Consider the following 12,613-nt stretch of genomic DNA (forward strand, 5'->3'; position numbering starts at 1 on the left):
CTCGACTTAACCCTGAGTCATAACTAAAGATGTTAAAAATGGTTTCTACTGCTGCTTTGTCATGTGCGCAACTTTAATAGTTAGAGTAGGAGGATTGGTCCAAACCAAGCACAACTTGTTACCATGCGCAACTTGTTACCATGCGCAACTTGTTACCATGCGCAATTAGGACATCCAGGCAAGGTAGATATAGAATTTAGTTATTTAAAAAAAAAACATACCTTGAAACATCGTCTAATCCAGAGATGGGTATATCATTTCCATTAAAATCAGAACCTTGGCAGATTTAAAGCATTAAGGATTATTACAAAAAAAATCTCAAACTTTTGTAAAATTACTACAGGGTGGATCTATGGGTGTAGATCTTTTATGAGGATTGAGCTAATAAAACTTCTCATGACAGAACCTAGTATTAGTGTCTGACTGATTATGACGTAAAAAAAATTAGCCAATGAGAGGCCATTATTGACCAATGGTAAAATTTATAGTGGCCTCTCATTGGCTAATTTTTTTACGTCATAATCAGTCCGACACTTTTACTAGGTTCCCCAAGACAATTCATAAAAATACACTGTGAATAAGTAATATAAAAAGTCCAGTTATTAGCGAGATCATTTGATAGAAACAATATCGTTTGTATAAAAATGAATTTTAATATAGGCTTGGGCCGGAGATTCGGTTTGGCCGGATATCCAGCCGAATACCGGATATATGGCATTTGAAATCAGCCAGATATCCAGTATCGGCCAAATATGTAACTGGCCCAACATTGTATAAAACAAGCAAACCAATGCTTCTCACCTAGTCCAACATGATCAATACCAGCAATACCACGTACATGATCAATATGTTTCACTACATCTGTATTAATATCCTCTATGATAATTTTGTATTTGCTATTGTAACTTTACAAAGTGTCTCAAAAATCAGCAATGTGACGTCATAAAAATGGGGGATTATCCATATATTTTTTTTGATTTCTTTCCCACTTCTCCTTTTATCTCTCTCATTTTAAAGACGTTACATAACTGATTTTTGAGACACTTTGTAAAGTTACTTTACTATAAAACATTTCAATCTTGTTAATCTATTTCTATTCTTCCTTAACTTAAAAACTGTATTTAATCTTCAAGAAGAACAAATAAGTATTGGATGGAGAGTTGGGAAGTATAAACAGAATAAATATTTTAGTTTACAATTAAAAAAAGATTAGAATTATGTAACAACATTCAAAAGAAAAAAAAATGCATCAATTAATCAAATGTTTTATACATTTTTGTAGAATATTAACACATTTTTCTCTTAAATGCTTTAATTCTTAACGAGCGGCTACGCCCCAGAGGCCTCTAGTGGCACTGAAAGTGGGAGTGGAAGTCGACATTCGCTTATTTTTTTATAAAGAAAAAAAAATGGCAAGTAATTTTTGTCTTTGGGCGAATTATTTTGGAAGATTGGAGGTACCTACTCCAAAAATAGTTATAAACCTTCCCAGGACCAATGACAAGCTGTAAGGGAGAACCATATCTTTCAGCGGTTAGCAAGATCTTTCGCTACAGACAAAAAAGCTTACAACTTTATACAGTAGGATAGAACAATCATATCAGAGATCTTCCTTTGATAGTGCCTCTATTGTTGATACCACAGTTGTTAATGAGATAACAGGAGTAGAAGATGATCATGACAATACCATTATTGTCTCTTACCATTTCTAGAACATCATCAGGCACGTTTCTTGGATGGTTATGCACAGCCCTAGACAATTTGATTCATAGTGTTACCCTTTTATATAAAGTAGTATCCTTTTGTTTGTCTGTCGCGAAGGATATCGTTAACCGCTGAACCGATATGGTTCTCCAATATAGCAAAGCTTCTTATATGTCCCGGGATGGTTTTAGGCTATTTAATTTTTATAAAATGTCTGAGTATAGTTTTCGGCTATTTTTCTGTCCATCCTTATCCTTTCGAATATAGAGCCCCTAAATGCCAGGGGCGCAGCCACTAGTATAGGATATAGGGAAAATTGTAGCCTAAAATCATCCCAGGTTCACTTAAAAGGAGAATTCAATCAGTTCAGTGGTTATTGAAATTTTTAGCTTCAGACAAAAAAAACCCTCACTATTTTATATAATAGGATTAAGCTGGCAGTTTCCCTCAAGTGCCTTGTCCAGCACATAAACCAACCATAATCTTAAATGGGGGGGGGGGGGTGATTCTTATTTGTTTGTTTAATTTGGTTCAAAGAAAGTTAGGTTATAATGGGTACTTGAAACCTTGAATGGTTAGAGCACCATAGGGTTATTACATCCTGCACTACCTCACCCCTTAATTTTTTAATTTTGAAAATAAGATGTGTTTTAAGTGGTCAATATGCTTTTTGAGGAAAAGCAAAATCCAGCTTTATACTATTTTTGTATTTTAATTTGTACCTGGCACCAGAATGAGAGAAGATGACAGGAGCTTCTGAAATGCGCAGGACATGTCTCATAGCAGCTGTACTCACATGGGATATATCCACCATCATACCTAACCTGAAATATCAGGACATGTCTCATAGCAGCTGTACTCACATGGGATATATCCACCATCATACCTAACCTGAAATATCAGGACATGTCTCATAGCAGCTGTACTCACATGGGATATATCCACCATCATTCCTAACCTGAAATATACAGGACATGTCTCATAGCAGCTGTACTCACATGGGATATATCCACCATCATTCCTAACCTAGGTACAATTTTTAGGGGGTAATCACTGCTTTAGACATATTTTAAGCAGTATTGAAAAAAAACATTTTGATGTACTTTGAGGGCATTGTTACCTAACTCTATAAGAATTATTCTATTCTTGAGAATTTTTATCCCCCCCCCCCCCCCCCAACAATGATTAATTGACTGATACAACTTCTATAGCAAATAATACCTATTCATTTCAATAACAACATGTTCTCCAAACTCAGAGAGGCCATAGACCCCAGGATAAACACTTCCATCTCCCACCTCTACATCTGATACATCCACCCAGGGGGTGTTACACATGTGTGACAAGGTCATATACCTTGCACCTAGATAAACAGGGATGACAACATCCATAAAAACTAAGCTTAAAGATCAAAGAGAAGGACAAACAAACAATAACACTTGTAGAATGTCAGAACTTAATAAGCAGACTATAAAAACTGTATATAGATTGCATAAAACAGTAAAGGGACATACTTTCATTTTTGGATTTGATTATAGAGATGCCTCGCCTATAATAAATATTTACCTTGTTGTCCTAGAAATCATTGTTCCAAAAATCAGATGAACAGGATAATTATATCAAACAAAAAAGTTGAAAATCAGTATGTTTAGATGGATGTACGGACTTTCTGGTAACAATTATAGAGTTGCTACGCTATTTAAGTCCTACTTATTGTTATTGGAATCATCATGAAAAGTTTGCACCTAGATTTTTGCAGGGTTGTTACAAGAAAAAGAGTTTACACACTTGGCTTCTATATGTTTGTGAGATTAGTAAAGCTGTCTATAAAGGGTCATTTACAAGGCTTCTTATAAATGGTTTATTTAGGGGAAAAGATAGAAACAATAAAATTTTCTTCAGATGTAAAATTCATAAATGCATACAATTGTTCATTCAGCAATGGGTAAAACAATGGGTAGCGTTAGAAAATAAGAGGTTTTATACAAAGTGAATAGTAGCTTCTACAATATTGCGTAAAGTTGTGAGTAAAATTCCAGTCAAATGCGCTTAATAGGTCAAGCTGTTTCTATATTCATATGCGTTTAAGAACAGTTAGACTTAATAATCGCATTTGACTGGAAGCTTGCTCAAAATTTTACGCAATATTGCAGAAGCTACTATTCCCATAATGTTTTAATTACCTGTCTTGTAAAGCATCCTTAGGATTGCTAAATTGCTGTTGATTGCATGTCCACCACCAATACCTATAAGACTAGCAATTTTTCCGTTTTTCATTGCTTCCTCAACCTACAAAGAAAAGTATCGACTATAAGCCTTAGAGAACTTAAGGAACTTCAGTCTAAGAACTGATGAACATAACTATACAGCTCTTAGACAAACTAGACAAAGATCTAATATTTTTGTCCTATAAGTGACAGTAACAAATTGTAGTTTCCTATGTCTTTATCAGATAACTTTCATGGTGGTAATTGATCTTAAGACAACATACAGGCAGACTGTAGACACTTCAAATGTTAGAGAAGATTATGATGGGAGGGATCAGTGACGCTTTGGAAGTTGAGTACAAGTCCACTCCACGTCACGTTGAACATACTCTGCTTTTAACACCCATTAAACAAACAACTCTTTGATTCCACGACCCTTGTCTAGAAGTCCCTCTTAGGCATTGTAATGAGTTGCGCCTGTATTTTTTCCAAGGCATTCCCCAAGATTCTACCCTAGCACCTTCCCGACAACAATTGTTGTTAATTTGGTTGTTAATTTACCTGAAAACTTGATGTAGCTAGAACCAGATCATCAGAATAATCATCAACTAGTTTGTGGATTACATCAATCTGCTCAAGAGTCTTTTCCACTGCATCCTTTAGTTCATTAACATTTTCATCATTAGAACAAACTTCGTTTTCTTGTAAAAACTAAAACTAAAGCTTTTCTATGATTAGGGTCTTCCGGTATGTACATACATAAAAAATAGCTCTTATTGTTGATTTGAGACTGTTAAAATTGTCCTACAGATTTCAAACTTTGCATGATGATTCTTGCAACAGATATGTATGATTACCAGAAAGTCCATACTTGTTCATTTAAAACATGCTCATTTTAACTTTTTTACAACATTTTTTTGTATGATATATTTATGTTTATGTATCCTATTCATCTGATTTTTGAAACAACCAAGGACAACAAAGTAAAATATTAGTAAGTAAAGCAAGGCATCTCCTAAATAAAGTCTTAAAAAAGTAAGTATGTCCTTAAACAATATCATGTATTTACACAATTTTCCAGCAAGTTTAAATAAAATACTGTGTATACCTTTAGATTACTATTCTTAATAAGTTCTGACAATCTACAATGTTTATGTTCGTTTGTCATAATGTCTAATTTTAAATTTTTTCATTTTGTCATCCATGCTAGGTAGAAAAACCTAATAACAGAAAATTGAAATTTGCATTGAACTGAAAATATTGACATTCCTTAAACTGAGATGAACAAGGTGCTTGTGTAGACCAAAACTGTCCACCAACTCTCCCATGTCTCAGCCTTGGAAGATCAGTATGGCTAAATTTATTGTACCTAAAGTAAATTGATTTTAAATACATATTATAAAAAATACTCTTGATTACTTAATTGCACTTTTCAAAGTATTTTTAAATATCTAGTATTTAATTAGTCTCTAAAAATCCTACTGGAGTCAGTTTTTGTAATATTGAACAAAAAAATTTTTGGAATCAAATATCTAATTGAGCCAAACAACTAATTTCTCAGTCACAACTTTATTTTACAACCAATCCATGAAGGATATTTTGATATTTCAGAATTTAAAAAGTTTTAACCTTTATTTAAAGTCCTCTTTAGAACTCTTTTTTGACTATAAAAGAACAGGCCTTTAGCCCAACCTGATAGGTTTAGATTTGCCTGCTAGAAAGATCATTCAAAGTGCAGTGAACCAAAGTTTTTAAAGGTTGTATAATGTATACCTAAAGAATTCAGATTGTGTAAGATCCTCAGAGAAGTTAAAGGAGCTGATATCATTATTTAGAAGATTTTTTAGCATAGATGGAAGATCATTATGTCCATCAAATATAGGAAAATCATCCAGAAGCTTGTCAACTCTTGTTTTAGATCTTGTGCAATTTACAGTAAAATGTTGCTGGTAACGAATATCGCCTACAAATAGTCGGAGTAGCCATTACTCAGAAATGCACAGTTATCTCGCAGTGCACATAAATGCGCGAAAAAAGCTTGTTTTACGTAGTTTTTTTTAGTGAAGCTTTTACTGTGCATAATTGGTTCTTTATTTTCTATGTCGCTGAACTGAACACGGTGTGTTGGCATGAAATGTACGTTTAGCCGTGGCAGCTAGCAGCTTTTAAAGTTAATAGATTTTTGGAAAAATTCGTTACCAGGAACATTTAACCATGAAATGCACTAGATCCCTTGTTTTCACTTGAGCTACACTTTCAGTTGACCTTATTATATTTGATTTTACTGATAAGATAGATAAACAAGCAAATAGTGTTAACTTTAACATCATTTCACTTCTATGTTAATTTAGATACTGGGCAAGTAAATAGAATTAATAATAGCCCACGGATCTAAAGGGATAAGACAATAGCCCATAAATTGATGTACATCCCATACAATGCTGAGCAAAGTTACCTCTACTGGAGATTACAATTAGTAGTTGAAATGTTTGAAAACTCAATTTCAATCAAAATTCAATAAAAGTCACCAAAAGTTTTTAAGCCAAAAAAATAGAAAAAGCATTATGCAAATTTGAAGACTAGTATAATAGATAGCCCATTGCCCCCCCCCCCCCCTCTCTGATAAAAGCCTGTTCTTTTCAGGGAAGAATACTTTAAATTACGAAAATACATTAAATTAATGAAAATTTTTTTTTTGAGAAATACAATTATAAAACTATTCGTGTATACCCTCAAAGTACCTTGTTAATCAAGGAACCCCTCTCCCATTTCTTAATTTTAAAAAAAGTTGTTTTTAGCTTGTTTCTTTATTACTTTAGGTCAGGTTGCTTTTTGGGTACTTGATGGTCCCGCAGGGTTATTCCCCCACAAATGGGATAGGCAGAGGAAAAAAACTACCTGGCTATAAATTTAAATTTGATTAAAAAATATTTGAGGATGGTTAAGAGCTCGACAGGCATTTATAGGGAAAGCACTACACTATTTCATCCCAGAAATGGAAATGTTTAATTAAACTTATTGATTTAAAACTGATAAGATTTGTTTATTTTCATACATTTAAACATAGATCAATAAATATATCATAAATTTTATAATCAGATAAAATTATCTAAAAATTATAAAGAATATTTTCAAATACAAGACGCTTTCTTCATATTAAAATATGAATGTAAAGTTGATTCGCTTATTACATTGTACCTAATCATCCTAGGAATTAACATTAAAAAAAAACAATTATAAAATAAAATATTATCAAAAGAGTTAAAGAAAAATCGTATGTTTAAATTGAACTTACAACATTAATTCAAATGATTATAGAGTTGCTACGCTATATAAACTGTACCTATTGTTACTGATTAAATCATCAAGTTTAAAATTAAGAATATTTCTAACATTAATAACATAGACAAGCATTAATTGTAGAAAATTTTGTATTTTGTTTTTTGTTAGTCAGCAAACTAAAAATAAAACCATTACACAACAAACAATTTAGGGAAAATAAAAACAAGAATGACAACATCCATCAAAGCAATCATAAATAAAAACAAATCAATAACGTGCAATTCATATCTATGTATATCTTAAGACCATGGACGATTATTTGATTTTTATCCCCAATCATTATAAACTTAAATACCCCTTTTGTAAATCAAATTTTTTGGTTGAAAATATTTGACACAATGAGCTAGTTTGCAAACAAAGCAATAAAAGTACCCAAAGTTTTTAAGCAAATAAAAAGTCTATTTTTCCCTCCCCTCCTTTAATTTCAATAAAAAAGCTATCTTGACGTACAGACCATATGATATAGAAAAGCTTCGCTCCTGCAGAATTACCACGGTTATTTGTCCAGTGTCCAAAAGTTGTAAATCAATTTGTGTGCAACATTTTTATAATTGCTTGTCATGAAATCACTTTTTTTACACTCTAAAGTTTTATTTTGTGGCTTTCTTTGCACTTTTAACCAATCTAAGATTTTGCAAAAATAGTCTAGAACCATCCCTAGATTCGAAATTGAAATAGTATAAAACCATCACATGACCTATATGAAGCTTCCCTTAAAATGAAGAACTTTTGCGGTTCAGTGGTTAGTGAGATTTTAACGAGCAAACATAAATAAATCAAATGCAAATGTACCACATTTCCTTAAAAATCTGGGAAAAATTTAAGCTAAATCATGTATTATTTTCTTTATTGACAACGATAACATCATTCGATGAAGAGAAGTAATACATTTTATTTACTTAATGATTATTTTTCAGAGTGTATCCTTATAATAAAGGTAAAGCAGGATACGAGACAAGGGAATATAAGTTTTTATGCTTTAGTTACATATTATAATTGGGGGAAACTTTGATTTTAATATGATAATAAAAAAAACAAGGATGACAACATTAAAAAAGAGACGCTCTTAAATCAGAAGGAAGTACAAACAAACAATAACCCTTTCAGAGTGCCAGAACTTGATAAGCAGAACATTAATTTGTGAGTCAAAACAAAATTGTACTTACATTTGTTGCAAAATCGCATAAATAAAGGATACAGTAATACTTTCATTTTTAGGATTTGATTATATAGATGCCTTGCTTATAATATTGCACCTCAATACTTATTTTAATTTTATCATTTTCATTTCAATGTCCGCAAAATCTGTTTATAATACGATGCGATAAATAACTATTATTTTACAGTTACACCAAAACTATAGATAAATTTAAATTTTTCCCATTTTTGTGAATTTATTATTACTAATTAACGTACAATATAATAATGCATTTCATTAATAATCAATGCAATATATATTGTACAATGTACATTATTTCAAAGTGTTTCCATATTCTAGAAAAAATCATTTTTACTAATAGTGTCAATGGTATTCTATTTACCTAGCTATGACTTCTCATCTGTAAATTAGTGCTTTATAATTATGGATATAGGATAAACGTGGATATATCGACAGAGGAAAAATTGTCGTCAATTTAGCTTGCTAATATGGACCTTTTTTTATTAGTCAGTCTGTTTATTCAGAAGGAGGGGAGGTGATGTGGTAAATGGGGTATCGTTGTTTCAGCCAGCTGCCAGCATCACTTTATTAGTACGTGGTGGAACATCCAATTACTGTATGTATCCAATAATAACTTCACCACGTTGGAAAAGCCCTGTCAAATTAAAACCATTTTTGTTAAAACTTTTTCCTCTTTTATAGAAACATAAAAATTTGGCTTATTATTGTAAAACGTTGAAAACAAAAATCTGGCTTAATTAATAATAGATGGATATATATTTACAGGGTGTCCAATTAAATCAAATACTTTTCTATGATGAAATTTTTTTTGTAAACCATCGTCCCTGGGCTTAGCCTGTATCCAAAGTGCCTTTGGGGAGGGGGGAAGGTGCCAGCACCCCTTTAGAATTGAAAAATTGACCTTTTCCGTTGTTCTTGTACAAAATCCCTCTGGATGCCCCAACCCTGCGTTGTACCCTGTGCCCAATGAAAACTAACCTGACCTAAAGTCACACACGAAACTAACTACCTCCCCCTTTTTAAAAAAACTATTTCAAAATAATAGGGAAGGTTTCTATGCTAAACTAGACACTTTGATGGAAACCATTTGAGGAATTACACGAAATTGTTGCAATATGTCATAGACAATTACATGTAAGACCCTGTAGATACTGGATGATAGATAAAGAGCTCGGGACAGGTGTTATAACATACATTATTATATTACATCAACCTACATTTTACACGTTAGACAGGCTTGTTTTGCATATTCTAATTCAATAAGAATAAAAGTATACACAAAGGCAAAAAGAACAAACGAACTAATTTAGAATTCTAGTAAAAAAATTATAGCGGTTGCAAGTTCATTCCTATTCGTCCTAGGATTTACCATTTGATTAATTTGCACATCGTAAACTATATCTAATTGTTACAGGAATAATCAAACAAGGTGTTAAATTGATATGATGATTCTGATTTTCAAGGATATTTGACTTAATGAAACTTCCAATAAATAGACCTAAATAGTTTCGAAAGATGAAGAACAGTTATAAAAAGTTAAATATAGTATGAAACATTGAAAATTACTGTATTGCAGATTACTGTTTTGATTCCACCTTTCTTGTTCTTGTTTTTACAATTAAAAAAAATTATAGAGGGGGAAGGCATTAAATAACTGTATGTTCAAGATATGGAGACCATGTGTAGACTTTCAATTGGGTTTTTAAATATCAGCCAATAGTCTAGGAAATATTAACACACGTACAGCCAAGTCGATAGAGAAGAGCAGTAAGCAATTTGCTAGCAGACGAAAAAGGTCACGTCCATTGGAACCAGATGGTTGTCTGTGTCAATCATCTATACTTATACTTTTACCTTTTTCAAAAATAAATTTTAATAAAAAATCGGGAAAACCCTAATAAAGTAACACATTTATAATACATGATAATTGTGCTCTAATTTAAACCAAAAACAAGGCCATTTACGACCAAAACTCGTAAAGTTTCAATAAAACTAAAATACTTACAGAAACCATTTAAGTTATAGAAAAATCAATTAAAATTAACGTTAATAGCAAATAGCGTTTTTAGTTTCATATAAAATCTCAAACTATAATTGGCATAAAAAATCTTTTAAATTTCATATTATGATAGTTACATTAATTCATACAGAAATATTATGTGAGGGAAGCAAATGTTTATTAAACACGCTACGCGTGTTTGAAAAAAACAAGCTAATTTGGCACGATAGCTTTCATTGCTTTCATATTAAATGAATATTATTGACTTTTTTACATTGGTGAGTCGTTTAGGATGGGGACAATCATTATGAAAATTAGAAGATAAAGCGTCGGGTTTTTCAACTCAAGGAAAATCTTGATGCCTCCAAATTTTTACCATACAAAATAACATTATGTATCCTATAATATAAAGTAGAGAGGTCTTTTTTGTCTGTAGGGAAAGATTTTGCTAACGGCTGAACCGATATGGTTCTCCTTTTCAGAAAGGCTTTTCAGGGAAGGTTTTTGATTTTATTTTGGATATGGTACCTTCACCCTTCTAAGAGAATTCTCCCCTAGAAAATTACACCTCACTAAAACTTAGAGTGTAGACTTTTACAAAGTTAATTTTATGTTGTATGCAGATAAACAATAGATTTTGTCTCAATAATGATTTTTTTGGAAACTAACTGTCCCGTATCCATAGTTTTGATTATGATTTTATCAGTATTTCCCCTTTTTTATTAATGATTCTCTTCACTTTTAAATCAGTTGGTTTTTTCCTTTTTTGTAAGCTTTATAAAAAGCTCCGATGTTTGTTTTAATTTGCTTTTTAGCTGCATGTTAAACGCGACTAAGCCTTAAATTTAGACCCGTTTGGATGTTTTTGAAAATTTGGGCCTGGTTAAGACTTCCAGCTGAGTTCTAAAATTGAAAATGGTTGACCTCCCTGAGGCTTACAGGCAGCTGACGCGCGGCTGCCGAGCTCTTAATTAATGCCTCTTTTTTTTTAACTGCTGTTGATTACTTAGTAAGGCAGCGAATATCTAGATTTTGCGGGGAGGAGGGGACATTGTACTGTAAAGTACACTTGTACCCAAAGTTTTTTTAACCACATTATTTTATTTGTTGGCTTCAAATGTTTTGGTACTGCATTAAATATTGATTGGTTGGTTAACTATTCAACCGATAATTTAAATCTTCAAAAGGGGTAATTTTGTTTATCGTTGCGATTGTACATCAATTTATTATCCATAAAGAATTTAAACTAAAAGAAATGAATGAATTTTTGCTTTTAAATATTGCTAAAAAAATTTAATATAGGAGGAAAATTTAAATCAATATTCAATAAAAAATGAAAGGCTTGCATTTCTTTATTAAATTTTTTTTAAATTCCGATATTTATAATGAAAGTAAACCATTTTCTCTCTAATTTCTATTTAAAGATACAAAATGTCTGATTTTTTTGTAATTTTGTTTTGAAGAAAAGATATTTTTTAATTTACTTTTTCTTTGTTTTCTTTCGTTTATCTTTTTTTCTTATTTGTATCTATCTATTCTTTCTATTTTCTTATTTTGTTCTAATTTTGCAATATAATTTATGTAATATAGGTTGCGCGACAAAAGATAACTTCAATTGCATAATAAAATATATTTTTCATATTTTGGTAACAAAGGTTGCGAGATTTTTCTGGTACTAAAAATATTCCCCCTGTTATTATTGACAACTATTAAGAATATCAGCGTTATGGGTTTTGGCATAGTTTGGGTCACCTATCCCCCCCCCCCCCACAAAAAAATTCTTTTTTTCTGATTTGATCTGAAAGAAATTGTTTTTCCAGAAATAAGAAAATGACAGCTGTTTGAAATTTTAAGTAAAAAGGACCTACAAACAAAGGTTGTTAAATAAAAGGGTGAAGGAAGTGAAAATTTACTTCACGAATTTCCGACTATAAAGTCGAAAATTCGTTATCAAACAGGGGACATGCACAAAATTAATTGATATTTTCGTACTTTAAGAATATTATCTAGCTGAATTGTTGTCACACCAGGTGCATAGGGTCATCTTTTTAAGCGGCAGGGTGCCGGAGCCGTATAATTTTGATGCGGCTCCGGCTCCGGCTCCGCGGAGCCGTATTTGGAAATACGGCTCCCGGCTCCGGCTCCAGCTCCGGCTCCGGCTCCTACCTTAAAATTAATATA

General features: G+C 31.9%; 1 protein-coding gene across 1 annotated transcript; it reads right to left on the minus strand.

Moving 5' to 3' along the window:
- Positions 1 to 1,595: 1,595 nt before the first annotated feature.
- LOC145333329 (dipeptidase 1-like) lies at positions 1,596 to 7,117 on the minus strand. Its single transcript, XM_080178449.1, has 8 exons — positions 7,110 to 7,117; positions 5,685 to 5,831; positions 5,020 to 5,053; positions 4,473 to 4,568; positions 3,888 to 3,993; positions 2,926 to 3,067; positions 2,427 to 2,528; positions 1,596 to 1,752 (listed from the first exon to the last, which is right to left on the minus strand). Exons 1-8 carry the CDS (start codon positions 7,115 to 7,117, stop codon positions 1,596 to 1,598), a joined length of 792 nt encoding a protein of 263 aa, XP_080034575.1.
- Positions 7,118 to 12,613: the final 5,496 nt, after the last annotated feature.

Source organism: Acartia tonsa, chromosome 12, assembly GCF_053477335.1.
Source record: "Acartia tonsa isolate MP-2025a chromosome 12, ASM5347733v1, whole genome shotgun sequence".
Taxonomy (NCBI): Eukaryota; Metazoa; Arthropoda; class Copepoda; order Calanoida; family Acartiidae; genus Acartia; species Acartia tonsa.

Excerpts from the sequence above, each read along its gene's own strand:
- LOC145333329 (XM_080178449.1), bottom strand. Across the intron at positions 4,569-5,019 it reads TTAAGAATAGTAATCTAAAG|GATGCAGTGGAAAAGACTCT; the intron begins GTATACACAGTA and ends AATGAACTAAAG. Across the intron at positions 1,753-2,426 it reads TTCTCTCATTCTGGTGCCAG|GGCTGTGCATAACCATCCAA; the intron begins GTACAAATTAAA and ends CAAATTGTCTAG.